Source organism: Lissotriton helveticus, chromosome 2_1 (assembly GCF_964261635.1).
Source record: "Lissotriton helveticus chromosome 2_1, aLisHel1.1, whole genome shotgun sequence".
NCBI lineage: Eukaryota > Metazoa > Chordata > Amphibia > Caudata > Salamandridae > Lissotriton > Lissotriton helveticus.
Window position 1 is genome coordinate 1,936,327,698 of NC_136059.1, and position 20,468 is coordinate 1,936,348,165.

The 20,468-nt window shown below is 45.7% G+C and overlaps 1 protein-coding gene across 1 annotated transcript in view; it reads right to left on the reverse strand.

Moving 5' to 3' along the window:
* Nucleotides 1–3,300: 3,300 nt before the first annotated feature.
* IL15 (interleukin 15) overlaps nt 3,301–20,468 on the reverse strand; it is a 474,997-nt gene continuing 457,829 nt past the window's right edge. The window contains exon 7 of the mRNA XM_078676859.1: nt 3,301–3,978. Within this exon, the coding sequence (XP_078532985.1) occupies nt 3,847–3,978 (132 nt within the window). The 3' untranslated portion in view covers nt 3,301–3,846. The remainder of the gene's footprint in view (nt 3,979–20,468) is intronic.

Here is a 20,468-nt window from a genome sequence, read left to right on the forward strand (position 1 = left end):
CACGCAGAGCATTATTGAAGTTGACCCCCATAGACTCTGTTAGATCTTTGTTATATATTTTCAAATGGCCTCTGGATGTCTTTTTACTTGTAATATTTATGAATTTTATAAGCTTTTTTAATCATATTATTGATGTATATTTGGCTTGATGAATAGTGTACAAGTGCGCAAGACCACCAACAAGTTGAATGGTAGCTCTCGGGCTCGGGCGTATGCTCATGTTTACAGTTTTTAATTGATAGGCACAAGCACTTTATAAAAAGCTACTGTAATGGATGCCCAGTGGGCTAGAGCTTGGGCTTATTATGCCCGGCATTGTAAATTGCACATATTCTGCACATGCACTTTAATGTAGTTAGTGGGCTTGGACTGACTGTAATATAGATTGTCTCTATGTTACATCTACATTTTATACATGCATTGCCACATGAAGAATGGATTTCCTCTAATTTTTTTATTTTTGGATCAATTTAAATGTATGTTATTGTATACATACTTTGATGGTCAAATTGGCCGAAATAAAGTTCCATTGATTGAATTGCAAAGTTGATCCAATTTTCAGCAGTAAAGCAAAGTTGTTTTCTTGCCTGAGTCTAAAATTTTAGAACATGCTTCATTGGTCAAAGAGGTTGATCCTCTCCTTCGAGCTTCTTTGAAGACTGCGTTGTCGCAGACGCTGACTTGACTTTTGAAATAACTGTCATGGCTATTTATGAATGTGTGAAACTTCTATATGTACTGTACCAATTGTGCCACCTTTTGCACCTGTCAGGACCATGCGTAGGTTTCTGATGCAATTTGATCTTTGTGTTATACTGCGCGAGTCTGCGTTATATTTGAAAATACCAATAAGTTGTTATTTCAATGGTTTTGCATGGGAATACCCACCTTGCGTACAATAAAAAAGGTTTTCATGCAACGCAGTCCTTGCAGCACGCAAGGCCTGAAAAGTAACGCAAAACTAACACTGCACAACTTTGTTTATATCAATTAACAATTTGTGCTGATTGACACTAAGTAAGAGCTTTGCAAATTTGGGCCCCATTGTATACTACTATCTGGGCTTAAGTGACATGTGAATGACACTTTGTTTGACCAATGACTGAACAGGGCTGACCCAAAACACATTTTCAATAAGATTGTGTATCATTTTTAAGAAAACACAGGGATATTGAGAAGCTAGTATGTTCTTTGGGCCATTCCTAAAAACAAAACAACTTTAAAGATTAACCCACAGCCTCTATCTTTATGGGTTGCTCAAGGACATAAAGTAAACACCTAACATCTTGTTGTATTCTTGTTAGCATTCTATGATGTAATTAATAGTTCTCTTGGTACTCGTTCAGGTGGTATACTGGTGGCATTCAAGTCAATGGCAACCAATGCATTTTCCTGGTAAATACCAACCATGCCTTTAAATGAGTTTTACTGACAAACAGTTGTGTGCAACAGCTCGTTTAAATCTGTGTCATAACACAAAAATCACCGACAGGATTCCTTGTCTCATTCCAGATTTTCATCCATCCAGCGTTTTTCATAAACACATTTCTCCTCATTTGCTACAAACCTGTGGGTAACTCTAGGCACAGTTGGTGCCGCAAAAAGGTGAAACTTTAAGAAAATGCCCCGAGGAATTGGACTTGACACCATTATAAACTTCTAAATTGGATACATTTGTCAACATTTGCTTTTGGGTACTATGACCACACATTCCAATGAGGAGCCATTTGTACATGACTGAGATACTTTAGGCTTTGATCAAAACCTTTATCACCATGGGAGAAATATAATATCTAAACTAAGACAGAAAGGGCATGTCTTCAGGGTTGCACATACAGTCTCCATTAAAGCTTTACATTTTAACTTAGCATCTTTATCTAATGGTGATTTTCACGTGTTTTCTCTATAGCGAGAATGTGCAATGCACGCATTTAATCCTGATAGACACTGTCACCCTGTAGTTTCCACATTTAGTTCTAGGGTGGCACAATTAGGAACACAACGCATTGTTTATTTTTGTGCTTGGAGGAGACAACTCTACTGCTTCAGGCTAAATTAAAACGTTGTTCTGCACCTCTGTCACAGAGCGATAAGCTTACAGTGTTATTATAAAAACAGCGTCCATGCTGAAGTCGGTGAGAGGTTCATGTCTTGCCGGAATCATCAAGGCATGCTGCTGCTGTGACGGAGATTCAGTTCTGCTGTTGCCAACCATTGTGAGGAGGAAGAGAGCTGTACACACAGACGGAGGTGCATGTGTGGATGCACTGAGCCTGGCCTCCTGACATACAGTACAACGGTATGAGGTTAGGTTATTCCAACAGACCTGGCAGATGGGTACTCCCGACATGCTCTCTTTGGCATATAGAAATTAGTAATAGATAGAAGTAATCATTAGGAACTTTTAGAACAATTAACACGATTGAATTGTTTGTGTATTTCACCAATTCAATAATGCTTATAACAAAGTGTCTAATCTTTCTAATACTTGAAGTTCATGTTTTATATACAAAGATTAGATCTTTTCAATAAAAGTTTGAAAACGCAATTATTGTATATTTTCTTTGTAATACTTTGGGCAAGCAAAAGTGACAAACGAAAGGGTTCGATCTGTTTCCACGATTCCTTGGGAATCAGTGATCATTTTCTAGGTAACTGACAACATCTAAACCTCTTTAGGTTTAGAAGTTTAGATGCAGTACTCCGAGCTAGCAAAACCAGACAAACATAAACTGATTATATAAGACTCAGTCTCTATAGTATGAGGTTTTGCTGTTTTAAATACACAGGGCTACTAGATTTGTAGAAACCGTATAACAGCATGTTGCACTTTATACATTTTAAATCAAATCAAATCAAATTCATATGTTATATCACCAAGAGTGGAGAGACATAAAAATGATGACTCTGTTATTGGTACTGGAGCATTGAGGGCTGTGAGCAACAGGAACGGTATGATTTGTGCGCTGCTGCTTGGTGACTGTCTCTGATATTTGAATATTATGCACTTGAACAGAGTACTCATTTTATCAACTTCAAAAGAATAAAACACGGAGTCAACCATTGCGAAATTTTAAAATAGCATGCAAAAGGCTAGACAGGCACTCAGCCCCTGAGATGACTAAGCATGCATGACATACTTGTGTTATAATCCTCATTCTTATAGCTCAGGTAGCTATGTTTTTATTGCATAATAGTGCAGTTAGGTTACCACATTTGTGTAACCATATAGACATTGAATGAGTATAGATGCATGGTAATTTATGATAAACATATATTATTTGAACTCCACTACATACATTTCAAGCAATTGACGCTATTAGCATATGACTTTATTTTGATACTGACCTGGGAATCTTATTAGAGATCTGTTCCCATAAAAGACTGACAACATTAATTTCCTACTTAGCTAAATTTATAGGAATGAGTCTTTGAATGCTCAGCTGAAAATATGTGCAAGCATTTCGTCATTTGTCTCTCAGGCTCTTTGAAGAACACACGTCTTGAAAATTGACAGGCAGTCACTCTTCTAGTTGGCTAGCTGTTCTTCCACTGATGTTCAGTAAGCCGGCTGTGGGTGAGGAGTCTGAGGCAGATACCCTTCTGCTTAGTGTAAAAGATGGATGATACCCATGAAGAAAATGCTGTTTGGATCTCAAGAATATCCTTTTTTTCTATAGAGCTTCATTCCACAGTGCTCTGTCATTTCTTACTGCTGTAAATAGCATATGCTACTATTATCCAATTTAATGGTCTTTGATTTAGGTACTAGGCTGAAAATGGACTATGACTTCACTGGACTGGAATTGGTGACCTTCAGATCTTTCCAGGTGGCAGGTGCGAGTATTAACACGCTACAGATTGTGTGTGGAGTTCTTGGAAGAAGTGAGTTAAATCCTCAATGAAGTCTATATAAGCTTTTTCTGGATACATCTCACATGGCAAACAGTTTTCATCTCCATGGTTTTCTGCAAGGGTCTGTGAAAAAAAGAATGACAGACTGTCAGAGAGGGACACTACTTGATCAGAATGTATATTTGTTGTTTACTATATAGACCCAGTTCTCAAAAGCATGATTTGAACAATTGTCCAGCGGGTTTACTCCTACATTTGGAGCATACTTACGATTTTAAGTGATTCATGGAGAAGAGCAGGCATACTCCTCTATATGTACTATAGTTGTACATTTCTAGGAATAGTCCAATTCACGTTTACTCATGCACAAGGGAAATTTAATTTGCAAAAATACCTTTAATATTTGCTCCACAAGGAACATAATTTTCCCTCATGAGAATCCTGTTTCACTAGGCTTCCATTAAGTATGGGGCTGCTGCCTTGACTTTCCCACTCAAACAAATAACTTCATACTCGATTTTTAGACGTAAATGCCCCGAGTTGGAAACTACTTGTCTAAGTATGCATATGAATGCTCACAAACCTAGAAGTAAGTGTATGCTTACCTCCTGTTGCAGGACGGCCCTCCCTGACATGCCAGGTTATGCTCCACCTACATTTACAGCAATGGAAAGCCTATTCTACTGGAAGATTTTTCATTGCTGCAAGGCAAATTAGCAATTATAAAACTGCTCAAATAAGTTTTCTGGGACTCAGGATGTGGAATTAATGGTCAAAGTTTTTTCTGTGCACCCAAAAACCCCTTAGGTGTGCAAAAAGAATTGTAAATCAGACCGTCTGTTTTTTTACAATAAGGTCATGACAACACACTCATCAGAATCTAATCAAGATAGCAAATGTAGACGTTAATCTTATAGCCCCCTAATTTTTGGAAATCAGAGCAAAATTTTAAAATTTTCAATTGACTTGAGGGTTTGGAATCTAAAAAAAGAGCAATATCATCCGCGTATAATTTTATATTTGTCATTCCAACTACTGGGGCAGTGTCGGTCCTTGTATCCCTAATTGCAATCGCCAACGGTTCAATAAATAACGCAAATAAAATTGGCGACAGGGGACATCCTTGTCGCGTGCCCCTAGTGACCTGACATGTCCCAATATTGGTATTATTAATGATAATCTGTGCTCTGCAATTCATATAGAGTTGTTTTAAAAGAGAAATAAAAAACAATCGGGAAATTAAAACTGAAAAATAGCAAAAAGGCAGTCCCATGTTTTTTTACAACAAGGTCATGACAACACACATCAGAATCTAATCAAGATAGCAAATGTAGCAACACAAATGTTTAACAATGCAACATGAACACAAAAACCTTTTTTAATAGCAAAAAGCACAGATGGAATAAATAAACAAACTGTACTTACTGTTTAGTCCACTACCCATATTCAGCAGTGAAAATGTTGCAGAAGGAGAAACTTGGCCTGCAACTTTATTGAAAGAGCAGTGCCCGGGCTATACGAGTGATTTCTCATGACACAGAGCATACACAGCATGCAATGCCCCACGTACAGGCCCCGTTTGCACTTTGTGTTATCTTCAAGGTAGAAACGATCCTCTGCTATCTAGCGCTGCACAGACCTCTACTTTTTTGGGGAGACATGTTAGGAAGAAGTAAAATCAAATCTTCAAGAAAAGTCCGAGTCTGATAAAACAATTTGGTAAAAACTGGCATACTTCTAGAATCCAGAGAATAAAACATATATAACGCTTGTAGAGTCATTTGAGTGGTTGCCCCCTAGGTCTCAGAACTGGGGCATGTTTTAGCCAATAACAATGCTACTTTCACTCTGAAAGAATGGGCACAGAAGAGCTCTCAGTAGGTTGCTCCCGCTTGCACGTGTAGTAGTGTTTGCCAGGCTTGTGCGGTGACAGCGATGGAGTCAAAAACTTGCAATTTCCTGGAGGCAGGTTGGGTGAGGGTCTGTGGAAGAGTGAGAGGATCCACCGCATTTTTTCCATGTATAAGAAGGGCGGGTCATGCGGACCATGTATCCAATTGTGAGCAAATACACTGTTCGCAGCCCCATAGTATTTCTCCAAACCGGGAGCCCCCAAACCACCCAAGTCATAGGGTAAAGTAAGCGATTCCCATCGTATGCGGGGTTGTTTACCAGCACACGCTAACCGTATCAATTGGGTGCGCCTGCAGTTGAACAGGTGTTTTGGTAGCAATATGGGTATGTTCTGAGAGGAAACGTGGTAATATAACCATGTTCATAATAGAGATTCTCCCCATCAGCGAGAATGGAAGTTTTATCCACTTGTCTATGTTATCTATGAGTCTCTGTGTAGCTTTGCCATCATTTTCCAACTGAACTATCGCAGGATGTTTGTGGAATTGAATGCCCAGGTAGCGAACCGCCTCCGTGGTCCAGTGCAATGGGAGTTCCATGGCCGTTTCTACAGTGCGGGGAGTGGGAGGAAATATGATTGACTTATCCCAATTTATTCGCAGCCTGAGTGATCACCAAACTGTACAACTTGACGCAGTATTGGAGATAAATTTACCTCTGGGTTATGTATATATATAATAACGCGTCATCCGCATAGGCAGAAATGTTCAGTGTGTACTCGAGGAATCTCAGCCCTCTGTGTGCGTGATACTCGCGGACTGCGCAGGCCAGTGGCTCCGCGACAATCGCATACAATAGTGGAGACAGAGGGCAGCCTTGGCGCGTACCCCGAGTGTTGTTAAAGGATTGAGAAACTTCATTTCCAATCCTCACTCTGTCTGTAGGTGATATATGTAATACTGATACCAGACGGAGATAAATGTCTCTAAGTCATATTTTGCATATTACTGCGAACATGAAGCCCTACTTAACCGAGTCAAAGGCTTTTTCAGCATCTAGAAAGACTGGCGCCGCCTTGATTTCGGGGTTTAGTCTCTGCACTACTCCAAATAGGGTCCTCAGATTTTTAGATAGATTGCGACTATGGATGAACCCTGCCTGCTCTGGGCGGATAATACCTGGGAGCAATAAAGCTAGTCTATTGGCTAAGATTTTAGCGTAAAGCTGAGCATCTACATTAAGCAGAGATAAGGGCCTATAGGAGGAGCAACTGGCTGGCGATTTTCCTGGTTTTAACAGCGCGACGATTACAGCTTCAAGCAAGGAGGGCGGCATAACGCCTGCCTCCGCCATCTCCTCATAAAGCGTCTTGAGGTGGGGAATCAATAGATCTTGAAATTCTTTTTAAAAGGCAACTGTGAGCCGATCTGAACCCGGAGCTTTCCTGGCCGCTACCCCCCTTAGTGCCTCTCGTATTTCATCTGACGTTAAAGGTGCCATGAGATGTTCTCAATGCTCCATCACTAGCAATGGAATTTTAATGTATGCAAGATATTCCTCTAGCGCTTCTGCTTGAAGTGATTTGGGGAGTAAACAATGACTTGTTATATGTGCGAAAATGGGACGCTATTTCTCCTGGCATGTGTAATGTGTTTCCCTCTTCATCTATCATACCCACCATAGCGTCCAATACCCTCTTAGCTCTCAATATCCCTGCTAGAGTAGCGCCCGGTCTCTCCCGCTCGCCATAGCATTGTGGTGATGCATATTTACCCATGTGTTTGATTTCTTGGTTGCCCGTGTCTAGGTGTTCAGCCAATTTCTGCTTGAGGTTTGCGGTGGTTTGGGCAGATCCACCCCCCTCCCTTTAATCCAGTTCTAGATGACCCATTTCACGTTCTAGTGTGTCTAGTCTACCTCGGATGGAACATAACATACATGAATGAAGGCATATTACCACTCCTCTGACGAACACCTTAAATGTTTCCCACACCGTGGTAAATAAGTGTCACAGACCCAATATTTTCGAATATTTTCTATAGCTGTGGCTAACCCATCTTTTAAAACAGTGTCTAACAGCGAATACGGTGGGAAACGCAATGTGAACGCCGGGCTATGTGGTGCCCTGTACCTCAAGGCAAGTTGAACAGGAGAATGGTCGGAGTAAGTTCGAGGCAGATGAGTACATGCCACTACTCTGGAACTCAGTCCCCCAGACAAAATCCAAAAGTCAATTTGAGTGTGTCATGCACAGAGTAGTAATGGGTATAACCTCTCACATCGGGGGATCTATGTCTCCAGATATCTATAAGGCCATCTGAATGCATTATTTATTGCATGGCTGTTGCAGCCGCTGCTGGAAGTCGTGGTAGGACTTGAGATCTGTCTATACTTGGATTTAATATACAATTAAAATCACCCCCCCCACCTGTGGAATCCCTTTCCACTGTACCAATTTGGTCGCTAAGGAAGTATAAAAATGTGGATTGTCATAGTTGGAGGCGTAGATACCTACTAGGAGAAATTTCAAGTCACCTTGTTTGCATATGGCTACAACAAATCTACCTTGTGGATCCTTTAGTGTGCCTGTCATTTCTATCCCTGCTTTTTTATCTACCCAGATCAGGACCCCTCTAGCATGCGAGATAAAATCTGCTGAGTAGCATACCCCCTGTAGTTTGCAATGCACTGCCTCACTACGCTCTGGAGCAAGATGTGTCTCTTGTAAAATAGCAATTGCCACAGAATGCCGTTTTAGATAGGCACACACCCATCTGATCTTTCTGTTGTCATTGAGACCGCGGACATTCCAGGTCATGAGCTGTAGGATCTGTGTGCTCTTACCCGCCGTAACCATTGGGCTTAGATGATTTCTGCCTTGGACCATGTCCCTTGCCAATGATATATGCTGTATGTGACCTCAGCTGCATATTTAGTACAATACACTCATCCAACTTAGTAAAACAACCATTCTCTCCCACGCTTTGAAAATCCCCAACTGTCGTGGCTATCTGATCTTCCTCCCCCCTCCCAAATCTTGAATAACAAACCCGACCCAAAACAAACAGTATGAAAGGTCTGATACACTGGGGGGGCATCTTGTCAAACTCCGACCACCACTAGTGGTACTAGATGGTACTCAGCATGAGTCTCTTAAACAACTCTCTCTCCGAGCTAGAACAAGCTACAATCAATACGCCTTATGTGCCCGCAACTGTCTCGGTCAGGACGCCCCTAGGCACCAACGAGACTTCTTATACATGTTCAGTCTGTACTGTGACATTTCGATAGCTACAGCTGGTATCCACTAGACCTGTATTGTAATAGGCACAGTACATTCTCTATGGCTTCTCAACGTTACCATACGTCGTCTATTCGTGGATCTGCTCGTCTGGTCACTCTTTTGTGTCTCATTCTTCCTGCACATTTGAAGAGCTCTCCGAGTGCGCAGAAGAGGAGCTCGGCAAACCCTGACATCTGAGATGCTGTTCCTTCTCTTTAATGAATCGTAGGACTACCTTAGGATCAGTGAAAAGGTACACTTTGCCATAAATTTTGACCTTAGCGGGATACAGCATACTGTACTCCAAGTTAAGATCTTGAAGTTTCTTTTTTGCCGGGAGGAAGAGTCATCGTGCCTCTTGAACCTGCATCGTGAAGTCGGGGAACAAAGTTATTTCCATACCTTTATGCCGAAGAGCACCCAGTTCTCTGGCCTTACGCAAGGCTGCTTCGCGGTCCCTATAATTTAAGAGTCTTGCTTTAATAGGTCTTAGGTGCCAGGGATCGATGCGCACACTCTACCACTAGTATCTCAGAGAAGGTGTCTCTTCCCAAGAGGCTGACCAGAAGTTTCTCTAGGTATTGTTCCATGTTGCCGACATTGGATGACTCTGGTACCCCCAAAATACGGATGTTATTACGTCGAGATCTTGCTTCGAGATCTTCAGCCTTCCCTTGCAGGGTATGCAGGATCTTCTCTCTCTCCTTATCCGTCTCCGCATCTGCTCTGGTGACATCCTTCATGTCCGATATGCGCTGTTCCACCTCATCAAGTCTGCCTCCATGCCTGTCCAGTCTTTCAGACATACTGTTCATTCGAAACGACAGTGCATCAATTTTGCTGTTGATTTTTGATAGGCTCTGCTGGATGGTGTGGAACGCTTCTTTCGTATCTATATCTGATCCGGAATCAGGGTTGTCTGGGATGAAGTCTTGCTCTGTGGGTATGGATTCTTTCGATCTGGTGGTTTTACGCAGGTCGAATTGCAGTTTGGGCTGTAACTTGTCTATCTTGTCCATATTGCCAGAATTTGCACCCTGTGGGTCCCCGCGCAATGAGCGTGCGTTATTTTATTATTATTTTTTAATCCTCATTCACCTCAGACCACAGTGGGCATACAAGCCGCCCGTACCATTACTCGATGTTGGAAAAGCGTCGGCTGTTGGATGGGGACTAGGAGGAAGCGCCCTGCCTACCAGTACCACAGCAGGCTAGGATGACATTGACCCCAAGATAAGGGGCATGGTCACTCTCACATTCAGTCCAGGTGACCCTGGCGACTGTTGATGTTGGTTGTGAGAGGAAACTGAGAATGCCCAACACAGTCAGGAGAGTTTCAAAGAGGCATAATCATAGGACCCATTTCTTTCTTTTAAATAAAGGAGGCTTCCCAGTCTCGCAAAACTAAGCATTAGACCATTTTAGTAAGAAATCCCATATTGCTTTCTTTTTCCTGCTCTGGGTTCTACCCAAATCCATTCTAGATGTCGCAAACAACAAGGACAACTACTCAGTGCGCAGAGGAGGTGCACATTCTACCCATCTTTTACATATTTCCCTCCTGGCCAACAGTATAGCATAGAAGAGGAAAGATCTGGAAGGGCCCATGACTTCACTGGATATTCCAAAAATGATCAGGGTAAGATTTATTTGGATTGGAAGGCCTAGAATATCTGCAGTGGTATTGCCTACTCTTTCCCAATAGTCTGCTATGGCCGGGCACTCCTTAAACATATGTACATCAAACCACATTTTTTACAACTAACTGGAGGCCCGTCAGACATTTTAGACTGCCTTAACGGAGATAGATAGGCCCAATGAACCGTGAACAAGTGGTTCCTTCTGAGCCAAGCTGGTTTTACGGTGGCAAACAGGGTATTGAAGGATGTTTGCCAGAGATGTTCCCACAGATCATTTGGTAAGCTGACACACCACAATTCTTCGGCCAATTTAATGTCCCCCATTAACAGCCTCCTCAATGCTCCGGTACAAAAAGGAGACCTCCTTCCTCCTAGACGGTCTTGCCACTAACTGTTCCTCTAGGGTATGGTCTATGCCTAAGGGTTTTTTCAGATTATGAGACCAACTCTGCAGCTGGATGCATTTGAACCTAGACAAACCCTTTTCCGCCCTGTTGTATAGTGATGACCAAGATAAAAGTGTGCCCTCCTGGGCCAAATCCCCCCACACCTTCAGCCCAGGCATTCTGAGTGGTAATGCTAGTCCATCCATCAGGTACTCTGGTGCACTTGGAGAGTCCCAGAGGGGGGCCAGGCTCGAGAAGTAGTTAAGACCCGTCAGCCGTTTGATGCTAGCCCATGTTCTAGCCATTCCCTGCAGGACGTTTACATTTTTTTTTAATGTTTTTTTTCAAAACCTTTATTTGACAAATTCAGTACAGTCGGGATACATTTGCATCAATCAGAGCAACTTACATTGTGAGATTATAGCCAAATATCATAAATGTAATGACATTATCAGCATACGAAAAATAGAAGACCATGAGGGGCTGCTAGAGCACCACAACCTACGCAGGTACAGAACGGGGAAGGGAAAACAATATAAAGATAAGGGCAGACACAGTGAGAAAGGAAAGCATAGAAATAAAGGGAGACAGTCACTGACCAGCACCGGCGGGCGGGGTGCCGGCGGGGAGCGCGGGGGAGGCAGCACCGCTCGAGGGGAGGCGGGTATGAACATATGTAACTAAAGGACCCCATATGTCCATCGGCCGAGATCTCACGGGAAGTAAGTCCCAGAATTCAGAAAGCAAAGTCTGACACCTCGAGGCGTCCTCAAGCCAGAGAGCGAATTGAGGTGCCAGTCTGCGCCCCCAGCACATGGCCACCCTACGCCTTGCCAGAACAAGCAGCATTGCAATCAGGTGGCGAGAAGCATTCAGACAGAATTTAACGAAGCCTAGCAGACACAATGGTGGATCGGGCTGTACCGATGCAGAGGTCATCTCAGAGATGGCGGCGCATACCGCTTGCCAGAAATCAGATACCTTAGGGCACAGCCACGCAAGATGTGCAAAATCCCCAGCAGGGGCGGCACACCGCCTGCAGCTATCACTAGGAATGAGCCCAAGTCTGTGAAGTTGGGCAGGAGTGCGATACAGTCTGTGAAGATATTTGAAATGGATAAGACGAAGCCTGTAATTAGTTGAGTTTTTTCGTCTGATTACAGCAGTAAAGCCAGTCAGTCTGAGCGATTTCCATGCCCAAGTCCTCACCCCAAGCCACACATGCCGAATCTGTTGAGATGGAAGTGGATGACAATGTGAGGGCATATAATTTAGTGACGATTTTGTGAGGGGCCGGGGAAGTGTAGATGAGATCTAGAGCAGGCATCGTAGGCGGGGGCTGGGGAAACGTAGGTTGCAACTTCCTACATGTAGCACGCAGTTTATAAAATAAGATGGTGTCCAGCGGGCCAGAGGAGGTGAAAAGGGAGTAAAACGAGCCACCAGGGTAGAGATCTGCCAGTGTCGACAGGCCCAGGCGTGAGGCACGTTTAGACATACCAGATGGTTGGAATGAGGGAAAAGCAGGATGCCGCACGATCTGCATGGTGTCTACCGATAGCAGCGGGGCATTAGAGAGTTGGTGCAGACCGGTCCAGCGCAAAGTCTCGATCGTGTCCACCTCCACCCGCGGACGAACCGCCGGGGCAAACAGGGCAGTAGTCAACGGCCAGGGGGATGCAATATCAGTCTCCAAAGCCACATGAGGTTGATACAGCGAAGGGAGTATCCCAAAATGCAGAAAGCTAGCCTGGGCACCCAAGGCATAAAGCTTAAAATTAGGTGCACCCATGCCACCCATAGACATGGGCAGAATAAGAATGTCATATGCAACTCTGGGCTGCTTACCAGCCCAGACTAGAGATTTAAGGCCCGATGTACGTAATAGGGAAATACCGAATTCTAAATACTGAATTTTACCGATTCGGTATTTAGAAATCAGTATTTCAGATGTAGGTAAGAATTCGGTAAAAAGTACCGAATTCTTAATATTCGTTATTACCGAATTAGTAATTGAGATTCGGGAATAACGAATACCTACCCATTCATTCCTATGGGCTTGGAGGCCCATAGGAATGAATGTGAAGACATTCGGTATTACCGATTCGGTATTACCGAATCGGTACTACCGGGAGGTATTTCAAGGGTGCCAGGGTGTCCAAAGGACACCCTGTTGCACCCCTGAAATGTGCATGTGTGCACATGTGGTACACGTGCATGCTCTAAAATATGGATGTGTGCCATATAACACTAAAAAAAAGAAAGAAAGTGTTTTTTTAAAGGAATTCGGTAATTACCATCAACTTGAAGTTGGTGGTAATTACCGATTCCTTTAGGCCCAAAAGCACTATTTTATGTGCTTTCTACATTGCATTTAAGGAATCGGTATTACCGATTCCTTAAATGCAAGGCCAATTAGGAATCGGTATTAAGGAATCGATATTTACCGATTCCTTAATACCGAATCCTTCCCTACATCACGAATGCCTACATACCAGTCGGTAACGGTGAAATTTACCGAATGTTACCGTTACCGACCGGTATTTGGGCCACCTACATCGGACCCATAATCAGGGAACGAATTTTACGAAACGAATGAGCAGTGAGGAGAAGGATGAGCCGCTCCAATGCGGGGTCCTAGACTCCAACCAATCCACCGCACGCCCAAAGTTAGACCTCCAGAGGTCATCCAAATCCCTACTCAACCAGATGCCCTGGTAGCGGGTGGGGCCAGAAACCCAGACAAAGGGAAAATCCGGCTGAAATGGTTTAGTGGCATCAGTGGCATCAGTGAGGGGGAACAACACAGACTTGCTCCATTTCACCTGTATGCCTGACAAACCACCAAAGCGAATTATCTCACGCACCAGAGGGCTGAGATTGTCTTGGGGATGGGCAGCGTACAGTGTAACGTCGTCAGCGTACATGGAAACCAGGAGAGCTCGCGAGGAAAAACATATACCCCTCGGAGTGTGATACTACCGGAGTCTGGCCGCCAGGAGCTCCATTGCAATGGCGAAGAGCATGGGCGATAAAGGGCACCCCTGCCGAGTACCGCATTGAATCAAGATGGGGTCCGATATCTGAACATTAATTCGGAGATGAGCCGAGGGGAGAGTATAGAGAAGGGATATCTTTCGTATGAATATATTACTAAAACCAAGGCGCGGTAGGAGAAAAAATAAATATGACCATTCAAGTGTGTCGAATGCCTTAGTGTCATCGAGAAGGGCGGCCACCGTGGAAAGACCGGGGTTGATCTGGTGGAGGACCGAGAAATTCGTCCTAAAATTATGCAAGGTGGCACGGCTAGGGATGAAGCCAGACTGGTCCGGGAGAGCAATGGTGGGCATGAGGAGGAGAAGGCAGTAGGCCACCAACTTAGCAAAGATTTTATTATCTATATTATTGAGGGAGAGGGGGTGATATGAGTCACAACTGTCAGCTGGTTTGTCGGGTTTGAGTAGCAGGTAGCAGCGTAATCATCGCCTCACGGAGGGACTGAGGGAGGAGGCCATTATCAAAGGATTCATTGTATATTATGTACGACGCAGCGCGGGTGGGTGAAGAAGGTTCGCCTAAGTCTTTCCGGGCCGATCGCCCTCTCCAAAACGGCGGGCTCAAGCCTCTCTGCCCAGGAAGGAGAGCTCTCTATCAGCCTCTTCAGAGAATGCAGTGTGTTTTTGTCATAGAAGCGCAAGATTCTCCGGCCCAGGGTGGGCAGCCTGAGCGGCATCCAGAGCCTTAATTCCAGCTTGTCCAAAGTGGTGAGGATGGAACGAAGGACCTCAGCCTGTTTAGAGATGCACTAGCCCCGAATCATTGTTTTGAAACCCTTCCACAGGACAGAAGCAGAGTCCACAGAGCCCACATTTAGGTCGAAATAGTTGGTGATTGCTGTTTGGATCTCGTCACAAAAGACTGTGTTGCGGAGAGCATTCGGGGGGAGTCGCCATGTAAATGCCCGCTGAGGGGAATGAGGGAGACGGAGAGAGACCTGAACCGGAGTGTGATCCAAAAAAGTGTGTGCCATATGGGTAGCTGATGTGAGCCAAGTGAGGACATCTGGGGAAGTAATCCAAAGATCAATGTGTGACTAGCAGCCCCGAGCCTCTGTGACGCAGGTGCCCTCGCGGGCTTGAGGCCAAACATGACGGCAGGCGTCGTACAGCGAATTTTCAGTCAGTAAAGACTCGAGCAGGGTGGTAGCGCGGGGATGGGAGGAATGAGGGCCCGAACGGTCCAATGCCTCCGAAACGTTAACATTAAAACCCCCACCCAGAGATGAGTCACCAGGCAGAGGGAAGAAATGAGGTGCCATACATGTGTAAAAAAAGTCGGGATCATCCGAGTTGGGACCGTACACCGCGGCGATCGTCATGGGATGGGACAATAGGAAGCCATGCAGAATCATGTATCTACCTTCAGGATCCGTGAGTACCTGCAGAGTTTGCCAGTAAAGAGATGCAATCTGATTATAAGCATACAATAAAAACGAATGAAACACAGGGCAATCCCACAGAACCCCCCACCCCAACCCCAACCCCACCCACAACACATAACCCTTGGTGAACTGTAAATCAGGGGCTGCCCAAGTAGAGGTAGGTAAGGTGCTGGCAACAATAGCTGCTCCTGTAGCCCAAACCCCACCCGAATACCCCACCCCAGCAAATCGGAGAGCAAAGTCAAGAGGACCAATAAAAACAGAACATCAGAGTCCTGACTCCATTGTAACGCGAGGCAAACCCACAGCACCACCCTCTCCAACCCCCCTCCCTGCCGAACCATCCTCAAATCAGGAATCGGGATTGCCAAAGTGAGGGTAAGTAAAGCACGAGCGATTGTAACTGTTCAAATGACCCCACCACCACCCAGCAGTCCCATCCCAACAGACCACAAATCAAAGCAAGAAAATCCCACAACCCCACACCCACTCCAACCCCCCCAAACAGGCTGAGATACCACCCGAACCCACCCCAGGGACCCACAACTAGAAATAGATGAGACAACATTGGGAAAGGGAATTATCCTGTGAGGGCATGGCAGAGCTCAGCGTACACCCCTGCAGTGAAGCAGGGTGGCCAAGCTAGAGGAAAATCAGACAATATTTAGAAGAGCAGATAGTTCACTTGATACAACATTTAAGTCAAGTCAAGTCAAGTCAAAGAGGCTTTATTCGAGTAAAATTCTCATAAAAGCACATACATACATTTATATATTAAAACCACATTAAATAAAAACCTCATTTTTGATTGACAATCATAAAAAAAGATAAAATACATAATTAATACATTATAAATGCTAAAAAATTGCTTAATAACACTGATTGCTGGAAAGGGTGCTTATAGGGGCAAGCTCTTGGCCACAATTCTCTGTCTAATAGACCATGCCCATCCCAGGTACTTGGCAACTGCTATAACAAGGGGCATAAAAGTGCTGGTGCAAATGATTCTCAGAGCCACTAGGCTACTGGTAGTACCTAAGTTTATACACGCTGGGGCTAGCCAAACTCGTCTTGGAGTGACGCAAGCCCTACAGGAAAATAAAAAATGACCTATGCTTTCTTTTGAGGCTCCACATACAGGGCAATCTATATTAGAAGAACTCCTCCACCTCCCTGTAAGCGATCTAAGAGGGAGCGCACCTGATCTAATTTGGAATAGGAGCTTCCTGTCCCCTGGCGTTGTTATACTATCCCAATAGTCTTCCAGCACAGGATACAATTTGGCTTCCAAGAAACGGCCCGTCAGAGTCAGCAGCAGTTTTTCTCCAATCTCGCAGGGCCACAAAATCCCAATATAGTCCTTTCAATGCTTTTTTACTCGGAAAGACCTCTCCTAAAGGATTCTCCCATAGGGTTTGGAGACCAAGCTCACAGAGCATAATTCTAAGTTCTTTTAACCATCCTATTCTATGGAAGATATCTGCTTTTATTACAGCTAGGAACTCCTCCGCATAATGATGTATCTCCGGAGTCGTCCAAAGCCGTCTCCAATATAGAACAGGTCGTAGCCTCGACAAATCCCCTACTGCCTTCTTTCCCAAGTCAAGTCTAAGGGGGAGCAATGGGGTACTTTTAGGTAGGCCAGTAACTGCCCTAAGGAACTTGTTTTCCGATTTCTGCATTGAATGTAACTTCCCAAAGCCCCACAGTTCTGCCCCGTCCAGAGCAGACCCTAGGGCCTTGGCCTCGTAAACTTCCAGAACTGGCTTGATTGGCTTGGACTTTGATTTTCCATGCTCCACCCCCAGAGCACCAGATATTTGTCTATGTCTTAGTGCCACCATATCGATGTGCTGTGACCATCTCAAATCATCAGTTATGTAAATGCCAAGATAGGTAAAAGCCTTAACAACCTCTAACAGACAATTGTTCATATATATTTTGGGTCTAAAACTACGATGGCAGTTGAAAGTCATTAACTTAGTTTTAGCCACATTGACTTCCAAACCGTGCTCCCCGCAAAATTCATCAAAAATAAGAAGAGCACGTTGCAAGCCGCTTGGGGTCTTTGACAAAATTAAGGTATCATCGGCGAACATCATAATTGGAACTTTGATGCCCGCCAAAGAGGGCGCATCTACACTAACAGACAACATACGAGCAACTATCCCATTAATAAATAGTGAAAAAAGCAAGGGGGCCATCGCACACCCTTGGCGAACTCCCTGTTCTACCGGGAAGTCAGCCGTAACTTCTCCATTCCTACCCCCACTGGATTTTGGCAAAATTAGCCTCATGTAACCTCATAACCATGGTTAATAAATCTTCCGGTAAACCTAGGTTCCTCAAGACCACCCATAACTTTCTCCTTGGGACCAGGTCGAAGGCAGCCCGCAAGTCAACAAAAGCCACATACAGGCTACCCTCTCCTAGCACCACTGTTTCCCACCGCAGCAAGGTAAAGCGGAACACCTGGTCCACTGTACTGGTGGCCTTCCGGAATCCAGCTTGGTATGGGGATAGGGCATTGTTCTCATCAACCCAGTCCATTAGCCTGTTTACGACCATCCTCCCCACCACCTTTTGGATGGTGGCAATCAAGCTTATCGGTCTGTAGTTCCCGGGCACCGACCGATCACCTGTCTTGTATACAGGTATGATGATCGCACCCTTCCAAGATATTGGTACCATAGCCCCTTGGGCAATGGCATTAACCAAAAGGAAGATATATTTTATCCAGCGATCCTTGTCATTAATAAAAAGATCCGCCGGGCCCCCATCTAGGCCCGGGGCCCTGCCCCTAGCCACTGCACATAAAGCCACTTCTACCTCTTTGAGGCTGACAAAATTCCCATTAAAAAACACAGCCATAATCTCAGCCCTCTCACTGCCCGGTAGTGTTTCAGCATATTGGGGTTTAAAATGGTTAACCCAAGCCTCCTCCGGGACATTGTTACTGGGGCAGTCTGGTGTGCCACCCCTACCCAATTTAACAATGTTCCAGAAAAGTCTGGAGTCTTTTGCCCTACAAGCTTCTCTCAGCTCAGACCAGTGCAGCTCATCCCATAATTTCTTGGCTAAGCATATACTTTCCCTTTAAGTCATTATCACTAAGGCGTCCAGTATCTGCGAGCTGAGAGCTTGAAGGAGAGGAACAAGATAATTTGTCGAGTTTCTTGGCAAATGCTAGGGTATCCCTGGGGTGCGGGAACATCGGCGTTTTTAGCGCCCTGCCGGACTCTCAACTTTGCTGGGTAGGCCAGTGAATAGGAGACCTCTTGTTTTTGAAGGATTCTCTTCGCGGGGAGCAACTCCCGCCGGGCAGCCTGAACAGTAAGAGTGTAATCCAGGTAAAAAGACAGCGAGTTGCCTTGATGAGTAATTTTGCCCGTGTCGCGTGATGCACGCAGGATAGCGTCCCGGTCTCTGAAGTTGAGGATATTTGCGATGATGGGACGAGGTGGAAGCCCTGGGCCCGGGCGAGGGCCAAGGGAGCGATGCGCACGTTCAACAATAAAAACCGAGGAGAGAACATCGCTGAAAAGTTCCTTGACTAGCTGCTCCATGAAGTCCTCTATACGAGAGATGTTGGTGGATTCTGGAACACCAGTAATGCGGAGATTGCTCAGGCGAGAGCGTGCCTCCAAATCCTCATTTTTCTCACGGATGACCGCCAAAATTTTGTCCATCTGCAGCAGTTTCTGGTGATCTTGTGTGGTGGCATCCTCGACATCTGAGACCCGACGGAGGAGGCGATTGTCGTGGAAATCAACCCGAGCCTTAATGAGTCCAGGCGGGCGGAGAGCTGATCCAGTTGAGCGGCGATACCAGTGACTGTAGATTTCACATCAAGCATGATTGCCTTTAAGTCATCGTCGCGAGCCGGGGTCGCATCCATATGGGGGCAGAGTCACCAACGTCAGAGCCGGCGCCGTACTGGCGCGTCGACCAGCATTGCTCAAATGCAATTTTGGGCTGCTTCGGATGCATCCTCCCCATGACAGACCACAGGCCTCACCAAGCAGCAAAGGAGCGATGGAGCAACTCAGGTACGCTGCAGGAAGAAGTGTGACGAACGGGTCTCTTCTCACCACCAAGCTGACGAGACCAGGAGGGGCAGTAAAGGAGACAAATGGTGAGGAGGGCCTCAGAGGGTCTTTGGAAGCAATAACAACAGTGGATGTCCCACCCGCGAAACGCCACACAAGTTTAGAAGGCACCATGGGAGGCCGGGTGATCCCCAAGTGTGTAAGCCCCTCCGCAGAGCTGGAGGCTGCGTAGTCGTGAGGATAAATGAGAAGTCCTGGGGGAGTTTTGGACTGCAACTCGGTGCCGCCAGCGCCTCCCGCGTGGTCACCAGGCGCAAATTGAAAAGATGCAATCACTTTGATGAAGGGACCCTGGGGCAAGAACACCGTGCCAAGGTGCAGGCCAATGCGGCCCGGGCTCCGAGCAGAGCAGGTAGCGCTGAGGGAGATAAGCAGGCCCCATTCCGTGGGTAAATAGTAGGGGAGGTGCAAGGCTGACGGGGAGCTAGGCACCCCAGCAGTATCCGGTGCTAATGGGGGAGGCCTCGATGTGGCGGGCCGCTGAGAAGCCTGCCAGGGCGAGGGCCAATTCAAAGGCCCGTCCAAGGAGCAGACGCAACGTCGCATCAGGTGAGGAGCCCTCCGGGGCGGGACCGGAAGCAAGTCTGGTAGCAGCAGTAAGCCCTCCAGGGTCAGGCAGTCAGGGAAAGGTAGGTCTCTACTGTGACAATCGCCCGCAACCCGCAGTCCGCAGTCATAAGGGACAGGGGCGTATCGGAGGTTTGGACGCCACCAACAGGAGCCCCGTCAACAGGCAGACACGGGGGCCCACCGCTCCCGTTGCCTGGCCCAGGCACGCTCAGCCTCCGTGTGGCACAGCCGGGTCAGGAGATGATGGGACCACCGCTGCTTGCGGCACAGGCCGGGCGGTACAGCCCTTGAGCCCCCACCACGCCAGAGGCCACCAACACAACAGCG